Below are 20,835 nucleotides of genomic sequence, written 5' to 3' on the forward strand. Positions count from 1 at the left end.
AATATAGTGATTTTAGGTTTAACATCCATAGTCCACTATTTCAACCTATCTAATTATGAAAACAACACATTCTCACATAGTGCTTAACTTAATTCACATGTTCAATATATATATATATATACACACACACACACACAAAAAAAAATAAAATAATAATAATTATTAAACAAATCAAAAATAAATTGTTCTTCATTACACAATTTCAATAATTTATTTTTAATTTGTTTAATAAATTTTTTGCTTAGATTTCTTAACTGTTTCATAGTCTCAAGTCTTAGCATTCAGATGTATAGCAACTGGATTCTTATCAGTAATAATGTGAAAATGAAAATTCAGCCAGGAATCTTTGAAGTCATCTTGTTCTTTTGAAAGTGTGTTCTTTTGTTTTACAAAAACCATTTTTATTGAAGTATATTAATAGCTACAATGACAAGGAAAAGACCTCGAAAATTAAAAATCATTAGCTTAAAGCAATTTATTGTTATTTTACCTTCTTGAAAACAAAGGAATAATATACGCTACTAGAAAAGGAGGCTTTAGAGACGGATTTTTACCAACGAACTCAATTTGTTGCTATTAGTAACGAATTACCAACGACTTCCCAACGATATATTTTTAAAAAATTTATAATTATAATGTAAATGTTTTAGCAACTGAATTACCGACGACATATAGTTGTCACTGAGATTTTGTTGTTGATCCATTGCTAAAATTTTTAATAAAATAAAAATATAAAATTTTACCAACAAAAATTGTAACATCCTAAAGTTGTTAGTAAAATACAAAAAGTAAAAAATAAAAAAAAATAAAAAAATTAAATCTACCTACGAATTTATCCATCGAGAATCCGTTGGTAATATTATTGAAATTAATTATATTTAAATCTAAAATATTACCTACAATTTGTTATGTTACTAAATTTATTGGAATTAAAAATAAATCAAATATAAATCAAAGAAGACAAACCAAAACAAAATACACAATTTCTCTCCTCTCCCCCAATTCATCGTGTCTCTCCCATTCTTCTCTCATTCCCTGCCATAGAGATTTCAATCTTTAAAATCTTAATTGGATCTTTAACATTAGCGATTGAAGCCCGCTTTTTGCCTCCTTCTCAGTAGACATCATCCGTTAAAGATAAGAAATAGTTATCTGAGTACGTGTATGAACAAACCTTCAAGGTAATCTGATTTTACCATTTATGAGATTAGTTCACTGCAAATGGGTCTAATTTTAATCGCATACAACCCATTCCTCTCTTGAATTCTTAATTTCAACTTAAGGATTTAATGATAAGAGTTTCTTGATTGAAAAGTGTAAATTAATTTTTTCTGAATAGTTGTTAAATCTGTAGCATTTAGTTAATAATGCAGTTAATATTGATCATTTCTTTTTAATGGGAATGGTTAACTGAAGAAGGTACTGCGATATCTACCTCTAACATCTAAGCTTGAACGACTATATATGTCGAGGTATATTATAGAGTACATATTATGGCTCTCGAATAATCAATTAACTTATATTTAAATATCAACCCCATACATAGTGAGGCATGGAATTACTTTGATAGAACTTTTCCTTAATTTTCCCTTAAACCATGTATTGTACGCCTTCGTTTATGTGCAGATGGGTTCAACACCTTTAGCATGTCAAATGTGCAATACTCATGTTGGCTAGTAATAATTAATGTGTAAATCGTCCGCTATTTGTGTAAACAACAATATAACTTATTTTTTTAGTATGGTTATCCCATGACCGAAGAGCCCAGGGAAAAATCTTGATATTTATTAGCATCTTTTCATTAATGAACTAAAAATGCTTTAGGGTGAAGGTATTGAAACATTGACATACAAATGAAGTAGAATTTTTAGTTGAAAGCTGCATTGACTTGGACTATTAGGTATATTATGTGGATGAAGTATGCACGACCTGAAGTCTTGTCCATACTGTATGGGTCAAACTAAATCTTTTAGGCTTAAAAATGGAGAAAAAAAATCTTTTTATGGTTGTCACTGTCAATCCCTACCACTTGACCATGCATTTGAAAATTAAGAGACAAATTTTATAAAAGGTAGAGTTGAGAAGGATATGGCACAACATAGGCTAACCAGTGAAGACTTGCAAAGTATAGCGGAAAACCTCCCACACATTGCAAGTGGCAGAGATGATAAGAGAAAAGAAATCGAAGGTTTTGGTCATAGCCATAATTGGGTAAAGAGGAGCATTTTCCAGGAGTTGCCTTGCTGGAATACAAATCTCATAATGCATAATTTAGATGTGATGTACATTGAAAATAATGTATTCGAAAATGTATTGAATACAATTATGGTTATGAAAGGAAAAAAATAAAGATAACTTCAAGGCTAGAAAGGATTTCGAGCTTTATTGCAACCATCGGAAGCTTCATACATATGAAGATGAACAAGGAAAACTATTCATGCCAAAGGCCTCCTATAACTTAACTACTGTACAAAAATGAGAAGTATGCAATTGGATTAGGAATCTAAGAATGCCTGATGGTTGTGAATCAAACATTTCATGTTGTGTTAAGGGTGATTGTGAGTTCCATAGAAGGAAGAGCTATGATTGTCATATTTTTATGCAAAGATTGCTACCGATTGCATTTAAAGATCTTTTGTCGAAACCAATTTGGGAAGCTTTAATTGAACTTAGCCACTTCTTTAGGGATATATGTTCTACCGTGTTGAGGGTGAAAGATATGGAGCAATTGGAACAAAATATTGTTGTGATATTATGCAAGCTTGAAAAGATATTTCCACCGGGATTTTTTGATTCAATAGAACATTTATCTATTCATCTAGCATATAAAGCAAAGGTTGGAGGTCGTGTTCAGTATTGTTGGATGCATCCTTTTGAAAGGTATAATATTCTTCAAAATTTAAATTACCTTTTGAAATGAGAATGGTATTGACTATTAATTTCATGTATCACAGGTTCCTACACCACTTAAAAAAGAAGGTGAAAAATCGGGCTCATGTTGAGGCATCTATTGTAGAGGCATACCTAGTAGAAGAAACTTCTACTTTTTGCTCTTTATATTTTGATCAACATGTTGAAACAAGGTTGAACCGTGTGTTGATAAATGATGATGGAGGTTTTGTCAATCCTAAAGGACGACTATCGATTTTTACTCACTCTGGATGATCCTTTGGCATTCAACATCATAATGTCAGATTAATGACAATTGAGGAATTCAGAGTAGCTTCAATATATGTGCTCTTGAATTGCGAGGAAGTAACCCCTTTTGTGGCGTAAGTTGTTATAATTACATTTGAAATTTATATGTTGAATTGTATATTTAGTTAGCTGCATTATGGTTTTTCACTTTCATGTAGGGAGTTTGATAAACATATGAGAATATTGTATCCCCAAATTTCTAATGCACAATTTGATGGTTTACGCGAGGAACATTTTTCAAGTTGGTTGAGGGAATATTTAAGTGATTATGCAAATATTGTCTCCACTGGCTACAAAGTGATTGATAAAAGGAGTTCTAATGCACATTATTGCTTTTGTTCAGGTTTTGGACGATCATAAGGCAGTTGATAATTGCATTAAGGCTTTGGCTATGGGTCCTTCTCGTACAATGGTACATTATAACGGATACTTTGTCAATTGTTTTAAGTTTCACACTTTAGACTATGGTTCCAACAAAGCAACAATGAACAGTGGTGTGTGTGTAGTGGGAAGTTGTCATACTGATTATGAGCGCGACTACTATGGGAGGTTAATTGAAATATTGGAACTGGAATATTTAGGGGATTTTGGAAGCAAGGTTATTTTATTCAAGTGTGATTGGTTTGACACCAATGGTGGGGTTAGAGTCCATCGAAGATTCAATCTTGTCGAGCTTAATCACAAGAAGAAACTATAGACAAATGATGTGTTTATACCTGCTCAACAAGCTCACAAGTATATTATACATGTTTTCCTACAAAAGCTAGAGATAGAGCTGATTGGTGGGCGGTTGTGAAAATAAAAGCAAGAAATGTTCCCAATAGACAAGGAATCATATTGGAGAATGAAGAGTATAATGTGTGGGTGGAACTTGCATTCCAAGAGGATCAACCATCATCTACCCAGCAACCTGTTCAAATAACATCAGAGTTCGATTACCAAAATTTAGCTTGTGACGATGGTGGGGCTGAAGAAGTTGTCTGGGCTGACTCTAGGATGTCCAATGTAGAAGTAGAAGAAAGTCCTGATGTAGAAGAAAATGTAGAACCAGATTACATTGATAGTGGTGATGGTTTCACGACAAGTGCAAGTGAAGGAGAAAATTGTATTCTTATTATTCTTTTCATTTTTAGTTCATTTGTTAGTTAACTATTTATGTCGTTGTTCATATTTTTCATGGACTTAATGCAGGATGTCATCTGACCAGTATATGGGAACGAGAATGGTGGCCAGACTGGACAAGGGTGCTATATAAGGAGCTATGATGTTTCAAGTAACTAAATTTGAGTAATTGGGTGATTTTAAGAAATGATGATTCAGGAATCCAAATATGGCGATTTGCACTGCAGCCAAACCCATGTCAAATACTAGCAGAAATCTCCTAACTAAACCTGTTAGTATTCACTCTCTATGTGTTTAAATTGGACACCTTGTATCTGTTGGATGATAATGAATTTTTGTGCTGAGAGCTGCATTGAATTCATGCTGGACACAATTTGTTTTGTTGGCATCCCTTGTATCTTGGTGGACAATCTTGTATTCTATTTGAGACCTCTACTATGTTGGACGTTTTAATGTCATTTCTTTACTTGGTTTGTTAATAATTTGATGTTATGGCTTCCAAAGTCTAGCAAAGTTTACTATTACCATGGCACTTAAACACATTCTGTTGTGTAGAGTAAGCAGAGGTAGTGAATTGTGATCAGAAGTTATATTGGTTGGAGCTGGACTTGCCGTGATTAAACATGTTTTCTATGGATTATGGTTCGCTGCCACTGATTTGATGTAGGAAGTTTTACTGGAACTGTTAAATTCACCAACTTAGCTTGTATGATATAATTTAGCAGAGCTCGGTTTATAGCCATGTTTTGCTGCTCATCCTTGGGTGTCTTTTTCTGATGTTGAACTCTCAGTTGAGTCATCTCTCATTACCAAACATGCACTTGTAGTACTTCACACTGCTGGAAATTCACCAATTGACTCTCTTTTGCAGATAGTCCTTTATCCATATGTCCAAACATTGTTCTCCACCTAACAAAGTGAGCATTATCATTCTCTTGGTCAGATGAGAATCCTCTTAATAGTAGGTAAGGTAATTCTGTATTAATTACATCCCAAACTCTCTTATTACTACACCGCAATGCTGCAATTGGATAAAATACTAAATAAGGAATCTATTACCAGTAATTGAATTTAACTTTTTAAAGTACCAATTTACCTTGAGGACGCCCTTTAATATCTTGATTAAGAAGTTCCAACCATTGGGAAGCTACATAAGCAGTCGAAAACAAAACAGCACTCATATTAGGTTGCTACCTTGCTTCTGGTTCATACCGTTCACACCTTTCTCCCATGTACATTTTTTTTTCTTTTCATTTACCTAAACTGAAGCAACTTTTTGGTTCATACCCTGCTCATAATAACATCTCTACATGACTTTTTTCTTCAAAGATTGTTTAGTGTCCAAGTGTTTTTAGCTGCCATTACTTTTAGTATGGTAAAAAGAGTTGTCAACAGCCACAAAAGAAATTTGTGACTCGAAATACCCCTTCTCCAGTGGAATGTATGCATGTTGCAGAAGATAGAGGTATAACAGTACTCATAGTTAAAGGCATTCTCGTTCCAAATATTAGTTTTATGAATCTTGTATTAATTTATTTTGCTTATGTAAGCACACTGTAAATGCAATTAGACCACTCATGTTCATTTTAGCTTCTACACAAATCGATCTTTTCGCATCCACTGAGCTTCATGCCAAATCCCACTTTATGTTTATGATAATTGGAAAACAATTTTTCCTTTTATGTTCATGCAATGGCTATTTTTCATCCAACTTTTCACCCAACATACTTCTCGTAACTTTTGCCTCTTTGTTCAACACTTTATTTACCAATATTGTCTAAGGGAAATGTCATCCTCTTGTTCAACTCTCAAAAAGTTGCACTGCTGCATATCATACACAACTGAAAATTAGAGAGAAAATTGTTCAAATATTCTGGTGTTAATGAAATCGGATTATCACGTACCGTATATGTAATTTAGATATCAGTTTTAAACATACCGTATATGTAATATACCGTTTATGCAGCTTACCGTATTTGCAAGTAGTTTACCGTATATACAGCTTAACGTATTTGCAGCCTACTTACCATATTTGTAACTTACCGTATTTGCAGAAAGCTCATCATATTTGCACAGAATTTGCACAAATTGTTTTTTACCCATTTCATATACAGTGATTGATTTTGCACGTATTTGCTAGATATCGTATATGCAACTAACATACCGGATATGCACTTACATACACCAAAATGTAGAAATACCGTATTTGCATATATTGGTTAAATAAATACCGGTTGGACAACTACCAAACCGAATGTTATCTCATTAATTAATTTTCTTTAGATTTTTTTTACATACGGATAATAAACTGTAAAATTATATGAAGCACATACAATAAAATAAATTGGAAAATCTACGAAGTATAAGATTAAACTACAAAGAAATTGCAAATATGTAAATCGTTAAGTAAATAAATCTACAAAAATAGATCGCAAATATGTGAATTGCTGACAATAAATAAATCTTCAACCCGGGGCATGTGCTAGCACAGTTTGCTTAAACAGACTCGCTCTCTCACCATAAATGCTTGAGATTATATCCGAGCGTATATTTTCCAGGATACAATGGTAAAATTTATAGAATCTGAGTACCACATATACTACTTTGGTGAACTGACTAGTATCTAAACAATATCACTACAATGACGACGCTGAACAGAAATCGAGATGCAAACAGGAAAAAAATATGCAGAATATTTTTCTCTTATTTTTCGTGTGTGTTCCGGAATTGCTGGAGAATGAGGACTTATGTAGATAAAAAAAATAGTAAAATTTCAATAATCATATCAAAATAAACTTCGTAATAAAAGAAGTAACTTGTCAAAAGTCTGGCTCAAATCGATTTAATAATTATCAAGAAAACGACAAACGAAATATTATTAGAAATGGAGAAAATAACAAAAATGGGAATTTGGAAGGGAAAACAGTGGATTTTGGCCTTGAAAATGATGCCCACTAGCTTCGCTATGGCCATGACGTCCGCACCCAAAAGAGCTTTCCGAATTAGGGTCATAATTGCGATTCTGATAACCGGAGCGAAAGTTAGGCCGAATTTCTAAAACGTGTTTAAAACTACCACAATTAGGAAAAGATTGTACTCAATTGCCATCTTTTGCACCGATCTGCCAACTCATTAGCGCCATAAACGTACTATCTAATAACTCAACATCGCTTGATTCGAACCCTTCTGCATAAATATAGGAGTGATAATAGTTGAAGAACTCAGTATCTTTTGAAAATTATAACAAAATCGCACACAAGACTTGAGGGTATCAAAATTAGAGGATCAAGCTATTTGTAGACATTACATATTAGAAAAAACAAATAGTACGACCGCGTCATGTATTCGTAACATGATTAACCTGTCATGCGATCAATCAGAAATGCGTTACTAAATAACAATTTGTGCTATTGATTTTAATACTTTCATTAATAATAACTATTCTCTACAAAAATCAATTTTTTTCCCATATTAATCCATTTGAAATTGATTTGTTATCTAATACCAACTAATTGTAAAAGGTTTAATATTTTAGATCTAAGATTTATTAATTTTTGCATGTTATTATCTTGAATTTATATTTTTATCTATACGACAACATTTTCCTTCAAATTGACCAAAGCCAACATCTCCCCCTCCCGCAAAATTCCTTCCTAAATCTCAACTTTTCCTTTCCAATTCAACCACCAATTTCCAATCACTTCCCGCTCGTTTTTCCCCTCCCAATTCTTCCAAAAAAATTCTTTCCTTCCCACTCATTCTTTCACCAAATATCACATACATTTCCTCATATACAGACCCCGCTTATTCTGTAGAGCAACAACGTTTTGTCTCTGTTAATTCTCAACTCAAATTGAAATTCACTTGAATTTAAAGATGTCGCGTTTAGTAAGATGGACTTCCATGCCTAGGGTTCCCAGGTTGCAAGATGAGGAAGACAATGGCTGGACCGAAACTGGTTCTGAGGATACCGATATATCTCTTTCATCAGAGGACAATGATAGACCTGATGGTAGGAAAAGGGGTCCTAACCACGGTACTAATGGTTGTCCAGATGAAACTGGAGATGATAGGTATGTATCCGAACCTTTATTTATTTTGTGTTGAATGCAAAATGATTTCACTGGTTTTAAAACTTACTAAAGAGGATGTATACTTTGCACTACTTGTGTGGTTAATGATTTATGCTTAACTATGTTAACCACCGAAGTAAATGGATACCCTTTCATGATTTTTTCAGGTTATTTTCATACATTTAGAAGAAATCACCGTGTAAAAGTACATAATTCAGATTTTATCTCCTACATTTTGACAAGTTGTATAGATTATAAGGGTCTGGTGTTCTGTACAACCTTACAACCTTATAGACGAAACTTGGGTGCTGATAAGTTTTGATTAGCTGCAATAAAAAAAGTTATGGGAGGCTGTGATTTATTAAGTTGTAGAATTTTTGCAATTGATTAAGTTTAGGAGAGTTAGAATTGGAAAGAAGACAAAGCACTTTGTGGGGGGATAAAATGTTGGTTTTGCTTTGACATTGAAATCAACTTGTGTGAATTATTCCCCCAATTACTTTCTACTTCAATTTAGTTTTTGAAGATACAAAGACAAAAAATGTCATTCGTTTGCTTTAAAAAAATTAGCAAGTTACATTTTAAAGAAGGTGAAATTGTTGTTTGCTTCAATTTTCCGACTATTTGCCTGAATCCCTCACTTCTTTAAGTTTCATGCTATCTGGTTTAAGTTCCCTGCCTCTGTTTTCATGCTTTCAGATTCATTACTATCTCGACATCGTGTGCTGTAAGTGCTAATTTAAAATCTTAATTGGGTGGACCTTATCCTACATTTAGTTTGTTGCCAGTTGACATAAAAAAATTCTTGTGGGAAAGATTTCAGGTAACATAAATTTCATTTAAATATACTTGTTGTCCTCATAAATTTATTGTTGCATACTAATGCTTGGTACGTACATTAGAAATAATACTCATGGCCAAAAAATAAGGAGAACGAAGTGGAGAAAGCATGGAACACCGCCTCAATTGATCGGCTGCGAGACATATTTTGTTTGGCTCGAACTAAGGCTAAGGAAAATAGTGGATCAGAAAATGTAGCTAATTGGAGGGGATATGGACAACCATGGTTAAGTACAGAGCATTGGAATGAGATAATTGATAAACATTGGAACAATGAAGGATGGAAGAAGAAATCTAAACTTGGCCGTGATAACCAACTCACTGTAAAGCCAGGAACAATTACTAAGCACATTGTTGGTTCAATAACAATTGCTGCTCACAAGCTGAGGCTGATAATGTTTAATTTTATGAATCAATTTCATAGATGATGGACATGTTGTGGTTATCTTATTCTATTAGAAGAGCTTTTGTTTTGTCCATTTATACTAGAATTCCATTTGTTAGATTTGTGCATATGTGCAAACTAATAATGTAAAGAAAGGCATATAAAGGGTTGCAATAAAATATTATTTTCCTTTCTTTATCTTTTTAGAAATTTGTTACTTTAAATCTCAATATACTCAAGTAATTTACCATTTGGTTAGCTATGTAACGTCTATATATTCACCATTAATCATATATACCACATAGCATGGAAAGAGAGAGATCGTGTTATTTTGAAATTAGAAAAAGAGAAGATTCAGTTTTCTTGTATTGGGGTAGTTGGGAGACACCAGCTGAAAAGTCACTAATGCTCTGAAATAGTGCCTGTAGTTTTCATTGTGAGACAAGTTATGTATACAGAGTTAGTGGGAAGAAAAAACAAAATTAAGAGCAGTGCCTCCTAATTCTACAAAGTGGAACTTCTTGGTGTTACAGATTCTACTGTTGAGGAAGGAAAGGGTAGAAAGGTCTTCGAACTGGTTAAATCAGTTTCAGCTAAGCATCTTGATCTTTTGAGACCATATTTTTCACTGTTTAAAGGTAGTCATTTTCATTTGTGATACAATACATTATTTAAAGTAGTTTCCTGAGCATTTTCCTAGATGGAGTGTTAATGCACCTTCATGTAGTCAAAGTTGACTTCCAAATCACCATAACCAATGACCAAAGTCCACGTGACGCATGAGCAGTGAAATTGTATGATGTATTGATCTCCATATTTTCAGATTCTAACCCGCAGTATATTAAATATGGACAAGAGTCACAGTTACTCGATAGCTTTGAATTGTATACCATTTTTCCTTCAATTACCAATTACCAAAACCTCTGAATTTTTTACAATAAGGATATAAGCTTATCTCTTTTACTTGTTTAATTAAACTCTCTTTCTCCTGTTCATTCTCAAGTTGGTTCTTCTGATTGATTGCTTTTGTCCTTTTTGACTTTTCACCTTAAGTTATTGCTTGCTACATTTTGAGAAATGTTCTCACAATGCTCCGGTTCGATGTCTAATTTTATGTAAAAATCTTCTTTCACATGTGTATTTAGTATTTACAGATGATGTCGTGATTGACTCCTATTTGATGCACAACTTTTGACATATGATCTTGTGATAATAATATGACAGAGAGTGAATGTTGTAGACCATGAAAAGGGAAAGTATACTCCCGTTAGGGGCTGAATATGACAAAAATCAGCATGTTCTGTCTAGTTGAAACTGAAAACCAAACCCAATGTCATATTGTGTTTACTTACAGTTAATTATGAAGTTACCATTCGGGAAATTTAAAAGGTCTATATGTTGAAAAAATTTACATCAACTGGGGAAAATGGAAAAAAAACAAACAACCAAAAATGTGATCAAGAAGTTGAAGAACATAACGAATATGAAGGTTTGAACGCGTAATCACTGTCAGTAAACTATATTTGTCCCCTCTTCGGATTAAATGAGATGTTTAAGGGTTTTGGCAAATGGTTTGTAGAATTATATCAAGCCTTGTAAAGGATTTAACACTAAAGCACAAATGCAATCTTCCAAAACTTAAGAACACAAATGAAGATCTTGAATATGAATGTAAATTAATAGTTTGATTCAATATGGAATGATATGTGAATCTCAAGATGTTTTCAATGTTTCTAATGTATTTGTATTGATCATTCATCATCTATTTATAGGCCTCAATCAATACATCACGAAATGGTGCCAAAAGAAGATGAAAAGTGACAACTTAAATTCAAAACGGCCCCCAAGTTTCAAATTGAAAAATCAGTCAACGACTATTTTTTAACACAATGCGTATACATAGTATAAATCTTGCGTACGCATAGTAGAAACAAATTTGATTCTGTTTTAACCAAAACATATCTCGTGTATATACAAGATTAAGCTTGTGCATACGCATAGGCAAAAAATCAAATTTTGCATTTTTTAATTTCTTTTGATTCTAATAATTCCACAATTGAGCTCACCAATTAGCCCATCATCATTCCATTGATTTTGAACAAATGTTCAACAATTCCCCACTTGTTCAAAATTAATACGATCACATATTCAAAACAATGACACTTGTACATAAGGATTAGATATCTTTCGATTTGAATCTAATCATAGTGTAATTCAAACAAAATAAAGTAAAGTCGAAATTAGAGGTAACATGGAAGTTTTGAACCAATTATTCCTTGTGACAATACCGGTAAGAACACATACATAAGTATCACGTGTTCTCCAATTTCTCAACTCACTTAGCACTTTTATGGCCTTACGCTCATCCTATTCAACGAACTTTTAAGAGAGAAATTCCAACTCTTTATTGAGGCGGCACTACTTCAAAGTTCATTTAGATGAAGTTCTTCCAATATCTTTGTTACTTTTAGAAATACTTGTGTTTTAGCACTGAATTTCATTAAGAGTTTTAAACTCAACCCTCACTTTAGTAACAACCAGTATTTAATTAGGATAGGGTTATTATGGATTTTAATAATGCTGCAACTATCCACTTATCGAATGGCTTGTTGTTACCCTTTGAACCCGTTGATTACCTTTAAAGTAATGACAGGTAGGGTTGCCATCATTAGTGGACCTTTTAGTTTAGGAGTTTCAACCCCACCCTATTCGAACTAGACACCACTAATTTCCTTTTAGTGGACTAGTTAAAAGACCCGCTAAATTCTCTACGAAATTATTTCACCTTTGATAATTTCCTTGTGAAGTCACATCTAAGACATATATAGCTAGACTTTCCATGTGACTTTAGTATTTTATCAAAAATAGCTAGCCAACGATAGATTCATTTGATAGATATATTTTGTTACCACCAATGAATATTTTATGAATCCACATGCTTCTTACTAGCTTTATTTAAAGCTTTAATTTCCATCAAATTATTCTACTAGTCAATTACTTTTATTGTGGATTTCATACTTGGATATTCATAATTCATTATTGAAATGTTACACTGATCTTCAACTTATGAATATTCTTAAATATTCACATTAGTTTTGCAAACTTCGTGACTGGCTTTCACCCAATTCATCCACTTAGACTTAGTGTATTTCATCCTTATAAATATATGTATAAGGACTTCTCTTATCTTTTCTCCTTTTATAAATATCTTTTTATGATTAAAAGATAAAGGGCATGGTAACTTTTTAAAACTAAGTTACCCCCACAGTTCCTCAATTAAGAACATATATTCAATCTAATATTGTTTCATCCACAAATCTTTGAACTTCTCATATAAGTTCACAAGCGTTAGTGTTAACCCCTCACATTTCCAGTTACACTTGAAGTTAGAGTTCATCAACTCGTTCAAAGTTCAATTCACTTATCACTTGGATCACACAATTTGATCAAAGTCATCTCATGGACCATTAATGCTTTTCAAGCATAAACCAACTCAATTTGGTTCGATGATTGAAGTCCAATTCAATCAATGAAGAAGACCAAGTACTACTTCTTTCAAACATGTACAACTTATCACTTTTCACAAGATATCATCATATCAAATAATAAGGCATACATTCACCTTATTTAACTTCGGACAAGATTACATTTTGTCATACTCATATGCAAACATAATTTAGTATAAGTTCATCTCATTTAATTTCATATAATTAATTGAGGCTATTACCAAAAGTTAGTATAAATTCTAACCGGATATGAAAATTTAACCAACTAATTCACCACATTCAAACTTTTTCAAATTTGAATGAAAAGGATATTTGTTACCACCACTAGCTTTAAGCACAGTTTGTGCTCTACAAAGTATTTCCATGTCTCAATAATTTCACAAGCAATTTTCACTAGAACAAGTCACAATCTATCATACTTTATGCAAATATAATTGGCATAAAGTCATTTCACTTAATTCCATAGGATTAAATGAGGCTATCAACATTAACCCAAATTAATATGAGTTTAAGAAGACATGAAATCAAACAATTAGTTGGCATTCTCACAATTTTAATATTACATGCATATGAATGAACCATACCATTCTCATATTGCACTTATAGCATCCACCAATCTATATTTCTTCGCAAATTCATCTAATCGAATACAAGAAAAGAGCCACGAAAGTAACCACATGTAATTTTTCATTTTCTATAGAGGAAATGGTTATGAGAGTTCACACAGTTTCTTTCATATTCACATAATTTCTTTCAATAAAGTCTTACACATTAGAATTTGTCCATATGTAACATATGCAATATCATGAATTTTATTGCAATAGTATAGTATGCACATCAAGATTTCAACCATTTAACCATATGAGTGCCAAAATTATATATCTCAAGTGAAAGAACATAAATTTCCTTCAAAATAGAGTTAACACTTGCATACACCAATTAGTGAATATCAAATAAATTCATATTCAAATATTCTTATATATTTTTTTAGCATGTTCCCATAACCACTATGACAAAATGTTCCATCAAATGATTGTGGATTAACAATTTAAGAAAATCAATTGTTTCTTTCAAAACACAATTTCATGGTAGTAGATCCATGTAATTTATTCATACTTCATCAAAAGACATGTTCGTTATCATGGTTTTGATTAACCAATTTCAGTCTTAACTTGAAACTACAAAGGCAATACCACACTGCTTAACAATATTCAGCAGGTCTTTCATACTCAACATGTAGTAAATCAGCGAAGTAGATCATAGATCACATAATCAATTCTCATGCCGTAATATTTAATAAATTGACCCTAGAATATCTCATAATATTCTACATGATTTTTCACAAATGAGAGGCTTAATAAATAAAGATTTCAACTTGAACATAATCATATAATTCTTTCAAAATTTTATGTTGATACCAAACCAACACATAATAATCTTTCATTAGCCTCTATTATCACCATAAATTGCATATAAGATCAAAATTCATAAATAAAGCATATTCTAAGGATCATAAATGCTTTAATCCATCAAACAGATCAGACAAAGAATTTATATAACTATGCAATTCATAATTGTGGACACAATATTCATATCCTTCATCTAATAGGAAATTCTAGACGATCGTGAAAATTCATATTCAAATTCATCAAATGTATATAAAACATACCTTACAAATGAATATGCAATTTTAATTTTCACGCAACATCATGATTTCCACATTTCCACTTTCACAAACACATGCAACAAATTATGCACAACCGAAATTGAATTCACTGGGGACATCATCATTGATAATGTGCATATATTTTAACAAAACATCTAAATTGCATGTGAGAAGATCATTATATTGACTTACCAAAGGGGAATTTTAGAAGATAAATGAATATTAGCATAATTGAATTCATGATGTCAGATTCTATCCGTTTATTCTTCAATGAAATCAATTTTTTTCAACCTTTCCAAATTTCTTTTGCCAAAGAAATGTTGATTTCGATAGCATCACCAAATCTAGAATTAGAATGTAGGAGATCTTCAATTTCATCAACAGAAACTTCAATTTGTACTAGCCTTCACATGAAGTTCGTCCATCGAATATCCAACCAGGAACTGGATTTCATCTACTTGATCTCGCCAAAGTGATATTGTTTTCCGTCGCAAAATATAGTTTGAGATTCTTGAAAAAAATTACATCAACTGGGGAAAATGGAGAAGAAACAAACAACCAAAAATGTGATCAAGAAGATGAAGAACATAACGAATATGAAGGCTCGAACGCGTAATCACTGTCCTCAAACTATATTTGCCCCCTCTCTGGATTAAATGAGATGCTTAATGGTTTTTGCAAACGGTTTGTAGGATTATATCAAGCCTTGTAAAGGATTTAATACCAAAGCACAAGTGCAATCCTCTAAAACTTTAAGAACACAAAGGAAGATCTTGAATATGAATGTAAATCAATAGTTTAATTCAATATGGAATGATATGTGGATCTCAAGATGTTTTCAATGTTTTTAATATATTTGTATTGATCATTCATCACCTATTTATAGGCCTCAATCAATACATCACGAAATGGTGCCAAAACAAGATGAAAAGTGGCAACTTTTAATTCAAAACGACCCCCAAGTTTCAAATTGAAAAATCAGCCAACGGCTATTTTTTAACACTATGCATAGTATAAACCTTGTGTACGCATAGCATAGTATAAACCTAGCGTACGCATAGTAGAAGCAAATTTGATTTTGTTTTAACCAAAACATATCTCGTGTACGCACAAGATTAAGCCTGTGCGTACGCATAGGCAAAAAATCAAATTTTGCATTTTTCAATTTCTTTTTATTCTACTAATTCCACAATTGAGCTCACCAATTAGCCCAACATCATTCCACTGATTTTGAACAAATGTTCAACACTATATAAACCAGCTTCCTTTAATAATGGAATTTTATTTCCTTTACGTGAGGTATAAGTTCTTAAAGGAAGGTATTTTAGAGAGAGTTTTTTTTTTGCTTAGAGTATATTATATTTTGCTGCAAAAACTAATGCACAGCATCTAAAATAAGAGTATTGCATTTTTGCTTAGGTCTAAGTTATGCTAATTTTCTTCAGCATTTAACTTGGAATTTTCCAGATTCCATTGTTTGCTTTTTGATGAACGCATATTTTGTGCTATGCTAAAGTCGAGAACTTGCAATTTTAGTGAAGAATTGTTTACATTATGAAAGTGTATGATGTGTTAAACCAGTTATTTACTAATATGCATGAGATGATGTTTTATTTTGGGAAGAGTATGCCAATTAATAATCTTCTTAAACTAAACATTGATTATGTTGCTTGTCTTTAGTATGAGAAATTAGGCAAGCCACCTACTGCTGCCTAATTGTTCGAACGTGTACATCGACGAAAGAAGGGAGAAGGAGACTTTGTAGACAATAAGTCACAAATGGTCTATGTAACTGAAATACATTAATTTTTATTATATGTTGTTCATAGTTATTGATTGATACTTGCATTTGTTTTATAGGAAAAATATGAAAATGCAATTCATGATAAATATGGTTCAAATGTTTCATCACAACCTGAAATTGACATTGAAGCATGGTGTGAAGCAAGTCAAGGTCCTAGTAAGGGTGGTCGCTTGTATGGGCTTGGTATTCATCATCCTAGATTGCACAAAGTTGGCATCTCCAGTCCAGATGATGGATAGGCTGATATCATTAATTTGCAAGAGGAACTTTGTGATGCTTGCGAGAAGATAGATCAACTTACAAGAGAAAATAGTGAATTACTTCAAAAGATGGAAGATGGTAGGCGTGAAGAAGAGAAGAAGAGGATTGAGTTCGAACAAACCATACTTCGAATGTTGGGAGAAAGGAATGGGTCATGAGATTAGTCATTCAAGCACAATGATCTTCAACAATTGGAAATAGTAAATGTTTATTTTGCTTATAAAAAAGTTTCCATTGAAAGTGTTTATAGTTCAAATGTAGATATTTTTGGATTTGGTGTCATAAGGGACATAATTTAGTTTCAACAAGTTATTATTGATTTTTGAAATGATAGCAAAATTAATGTGATTTTTGTGTATACTACATGGTGAAATTATGGAAAGAAAATGTTTGCAATTTCGTATTTGTTTATTAATTGATGTATTTTTACTTTTTTTATAGGTTTAACTCAGAAAAATATATTTACATTAAATTAAATATTTAGCGGCATTTTTTAAATTGTAATCCAAAATTTTTACGGATTTATTCTAGTTGAAAATGTGTGTAAGAAGTTGGAAAAAAATGTAGGCACGAAATATACGTTCTTATTTAGAAACAAATAGTTCCGTAAAAATTCTTTTGGCACATAGCGATGAAGATTAGTAGGTATTTAGGAACAATTAAGTTTGTTGCTAAAATTACTTAGAGAAGGCAAAGGTAATACCAGCAGAATAGCAACATAGAATTCCATCAATAATTATCAACAACAATATCAGCTATTAAAGCACTAACAATTTTTTTTGTGCTAATTTACTGACGATCAAAAGAATTCGTCGGTAAATTAGCCAATAGGGTTTCACTATCCGAATTACCAATGGATTGATTCCGTCAATAAACAATGTTAGCTATGAAAATTAAGCGATTATAGACGAAAAATTCTGTCTTTGGAGCCACCTTTTTTTTTTTTTTTTTTTTTTTTTTTTTTGGAAAAGCAAGAATGCATTAGTCATGTTATTTTCTAAGCATCTTTAAGCTTTTGCATATATATATATAGAATTTTACAAGGTCCATTTGGAACATTTAATCATTCGGATCGAAAGCTCTATAAACTTTATTTCCACTAAATTTTGGGTCGGCCGAACATAGTTGTGCTTGTACTATTCTCAAGATTCTTATGCATATTTTCTTGATCTCATTTTCTACATCATGCAGGCAAATGCAGCTACGCTGGGTGCGTGAGTGACCTGAACATGATGTGTCCCGTGGGACTTCAGGTGCGATCACACGACAAAAAGAGAGTGGTGGCATGCAAGAGTGCTTGTTTTGCATTCAACTCGCCAAGGTATTGTTGCACGGGAAGCTTTGGGACCCCCCAATCGTGCAGGCCAACTGCCTATTCGAGGATTTTCAAGGCTGCTTGTCCGAGGGCTTATTCGAATGCATATGATGATCCCACCAGCATCGCCATTTGCACCGGTGGCAGCTATTTGGTCAACTTCTGCCCTCACCATTGGTAGTATGGCTTTAAACTATATTAGGCTTCTCTGTTTACCCAATCTTGTTCTTATATAGAATTTTATGCCTATCTTTTGCCGTATGAATTGCTAGACAATGAGTTTGTTTAGCGTTACTGCTTATTAGTAGTAATAATTGAACTCCTCATTTGGTTGTGCCATTACTATAATTAGCATAGTCTCTCTCTTTCGTGTAAAATCTTGGATTATTTGAGCCTCGTGATTCCCGAGCACACTAAATTTCTTTAATAAAATGCTAAAAGACTCATTTGTGTATAAAATTCCTTCTAATTAATTTGTGGGTTTTGTTTTATTATATATAATACTCCAAGAAAATTTGCAGCTGCAGTCCTTAAATCATGCTACTTGGTGCACTTAAGTCCCTATTCTTGGGCATTTAGGTGTCAAAACTATCAATTTTGGTGCAAGTTAGTCGAAAATTAGAAACCGTCCATATTTCTGTCAAGTATGAATTGCACATGATAAATTTGTGTAGATATATTTTTGTCGATCTATTCGGCATGATTTTTGTTTTTTTATTTGCTTTCTATATAATAGTTTTTTGAGGAAGTTATCTTAAATTTTATTTGGAAATATGAAGTGCTTTTAGACAAAATCGTATTGAACTAACTTCCTTTAAAAGGTTTTTCTAATTAGTTGCAGCATTTTTATAAAATTAGTCAAAGGAATCCATGAATAATTTTTGAATTTTAAAAATTCATTTTGACTTTTTAAAAATTATGGGTCCTTTATTTTTTATCCATTGCTCGCCAAAATGATTAACACTGGTAAAAGGCATAAAATAGTCATTAGTCATGAACCAAAGCATGGGTCACCTCAATTTTCAGTGTCAAAGTACCATAGCCGGTTTACATCCTTTGATGCTTGGTCCCTTCCACTAAGCGGGAGGGCAATTCAATTTGGAAAATGGCCTATGTGTACAGGAAGTTTTGCACAGATGTTCTATAGGTTAGACATATGGGGGTGGACTCCATGTGAATATTTTATTGTAATGGACCCCATTGGTATGAGTATTCTATAAAACATCTATAAAAAAATTTATGTAAGTGTAGCATTACTCGTTCAATTTTTGCTTCAAAAACCAATCCATCGAGCACCTTTTTCTAGTCAGTAGTTTATTGGTCGGACCCATCGGTGAAATCTTATACCAATTTTTAAAACCATGATATCTACCTTCCGTACACGTGTTCCTAAAGACCAAAAACATAAGGTATGATCAGCGGCAGACCCAGGAAAAAAGACAAACTAGTACACAAAAGAAAATAAATAAAAATTAATTAATTAAATTTTTTTTCTTTTTTTGTGTGTGTGTGTATTTTTTTTTATTTTTTAAATTAAAGTTTGGATTGGAAGAATAAGCTGTAGCACAACACGGCCCGTCCCTAGATCCGTCCTTGGGTATTATTCAACTATAATGCAAAAACATATTATTCATACATAATTTGATTCATTGACCACATTCATGAGATTTATGGTGTGGCATATGTTGGTTTTAGATTTCAAAAAATAAACGAGTACAATAAGATTGAACAAAATCGATAAGCAAAAATAAACAACTTAAGAACAAAATATTCAATTTGAGGGGAAAACTTGAGTCCAAGATATTTTTAAATGAGATAATTCGACTATTATGTAGGATTCTTGGTTTGACCATTTTATGACACGTATGCTGTTGCTTTAGGTAGGCTCGAAGAACTAAAAATTGCTCGAGCGGAATCACATATCACGTGTATCCTTTATAAAGTAGGGTAAAATCGGTTCCTCCAAGTCCAGGCTATGTGCAATTATGGTCGTTGGAGTTTACATATAAGTACTGACACTTAATTTGCTCGATTCATCATTTAGTTTTGAGCTAGACTTGCGCGTATTGTACGAGGATTTGTTAGCTCGCCTTGAACACGATTTAGTATAATACTTCAATCAAATGACCTTTAAGCCCATGTTTGATCTTCATTTTTCTTGGACACATTTTCAAAATAAAACAATTTACGCGTAAATCAAAACTTTTTCCTACTTTTTAATTACACGTTCTTCAAAAAAATCACTATTATAAAACCAGTTTTCAATAAAATGGGGTTCAAACAAATTTTGATAGCCTCGCTAGAGAAGGATAGCAACTCCTCTATCGTTAAAGAATTTCAACTCACAAGCCCCCCAGGGCACTTCTCCACTGGCAAAGGACGGACGCTGTCAAACCTGGCAGAGCAGAGGTCGTGAGTTCGAAACATGGGGCTCTTGGAAGGCAAGGATTTATTCTTGGAAGGCAAGTGGGAACTTGGAAGGCAAGGATTATTCTTGGAAGGCAAGGTGCAACTTGGATTGGCTAGCTTGGCACTTTGTCAGACCAGGTGGGGAGCGCTCGGACCCTGGCCAGTCGGAGGCACATCCTGCGATTAACCGGACTGTGTGAAGAGGGGCCGGATCACAGACCCAAGGATTAGTCAAGAATTGGACACCTTGTAAAAT

General features: G+C 32.8%; 2 protein-coding genes across 2 annotated transcripts; both read left to right on the plus strand.

Annotated features, from left to right (window-relative positions):
• Positions 1–2,577: 2,577 nt before the first annotated feature.
• LOC111401419 lies at positions 2,578–4,241 on the plus strand. Its single transcript, XM_023029142.1, has 4 exons — positions 2,578–2,880; positions 2,955–3,272; positions 3,357–3,456; positions 3,542–4,241. The coding sequence occupies exons 2-4, from the start codon at positions 3,199–3,201 to the stop codon at positions 3,893–3,895; spliced, it is 528 nt and encodes a 175-aa protein (XP_022884910.1). The 5' UTR covers positions 2,578–2,880; positions 2,955–3,198; the 3' UTR covers positions 3,896–4,241.
• An 875-nt stretch (positions 4,242–5,116) lies between these two features.
• Positions 5,117–9,716, plus strand: LOC111401420. The gene is made up of 2 exons (XM_023029143.1): positions 5,117–8,393; positions 9,296–9,716. The coding sequence occupies exons 1-2, from the start codon at positions 8,197–8,199 to the stop codon at positions 9,429–9,431; spliced, it is 333 nt and encodes a 110-aa protein (XP_022884911.1). The 5' UTR covers positions 5,117–8,196; the 3' UTR covers positions 9,432–9,716.
• Positions 9,717–20,835: the final 11,119 nt, after the last annotated feature.

The sequence above is a fragment of the Olea europaea genome, chromosome 10, assembly GCF_002742605.1.
Source record: "Olea europaea var. sylvestris chromosome 10, O_europaea_v1, whole genome shotgun sequence".
In the NCBI taxonomy this organism is placed as follows: Eukaryota; Viridiplantae; Streptophyta; class Magnoliopsida; order Lamiales; family Oleaceae; genus Olea; species Olea europaea.

Coding starts and splice junctions, on each gene's coding strand:
- LOC111401420 (XM_023029143.1), top strand. CDS start 8,197: ATGTCGCGTTTAGTAAGATGGACTTCCATGCCTAGGGTTCCCAGGTTG. Junction 8,394..9,295: donor GATGAAACTGGAGATGATAG/GTATGTATCCGA, acceptor TACGTACATTAG/AAATAATACTCATGGCCAAA.
- LOC111401419 (XM_023029142.1), top strand. CDS start 3,199: ATGACAATTGAGGAATTCAGAGTAGCTTCAATATATGTGCTCTTGAAT. Junction 3,273..3,356: donor GAAGTAACCCCTTTTGTGGC/GTAAGTTGTTAT, acceptor ACTTTCATGTAG/GGAGTTTGATAAACATATGA. Junction 3,457..3,541: donor CAAGTTGGTTGAGGGAATAT/TTAAGTGATTAT, acceptor GCTTTTGTTCAG/GTTTTGGACGATCATAAGGC.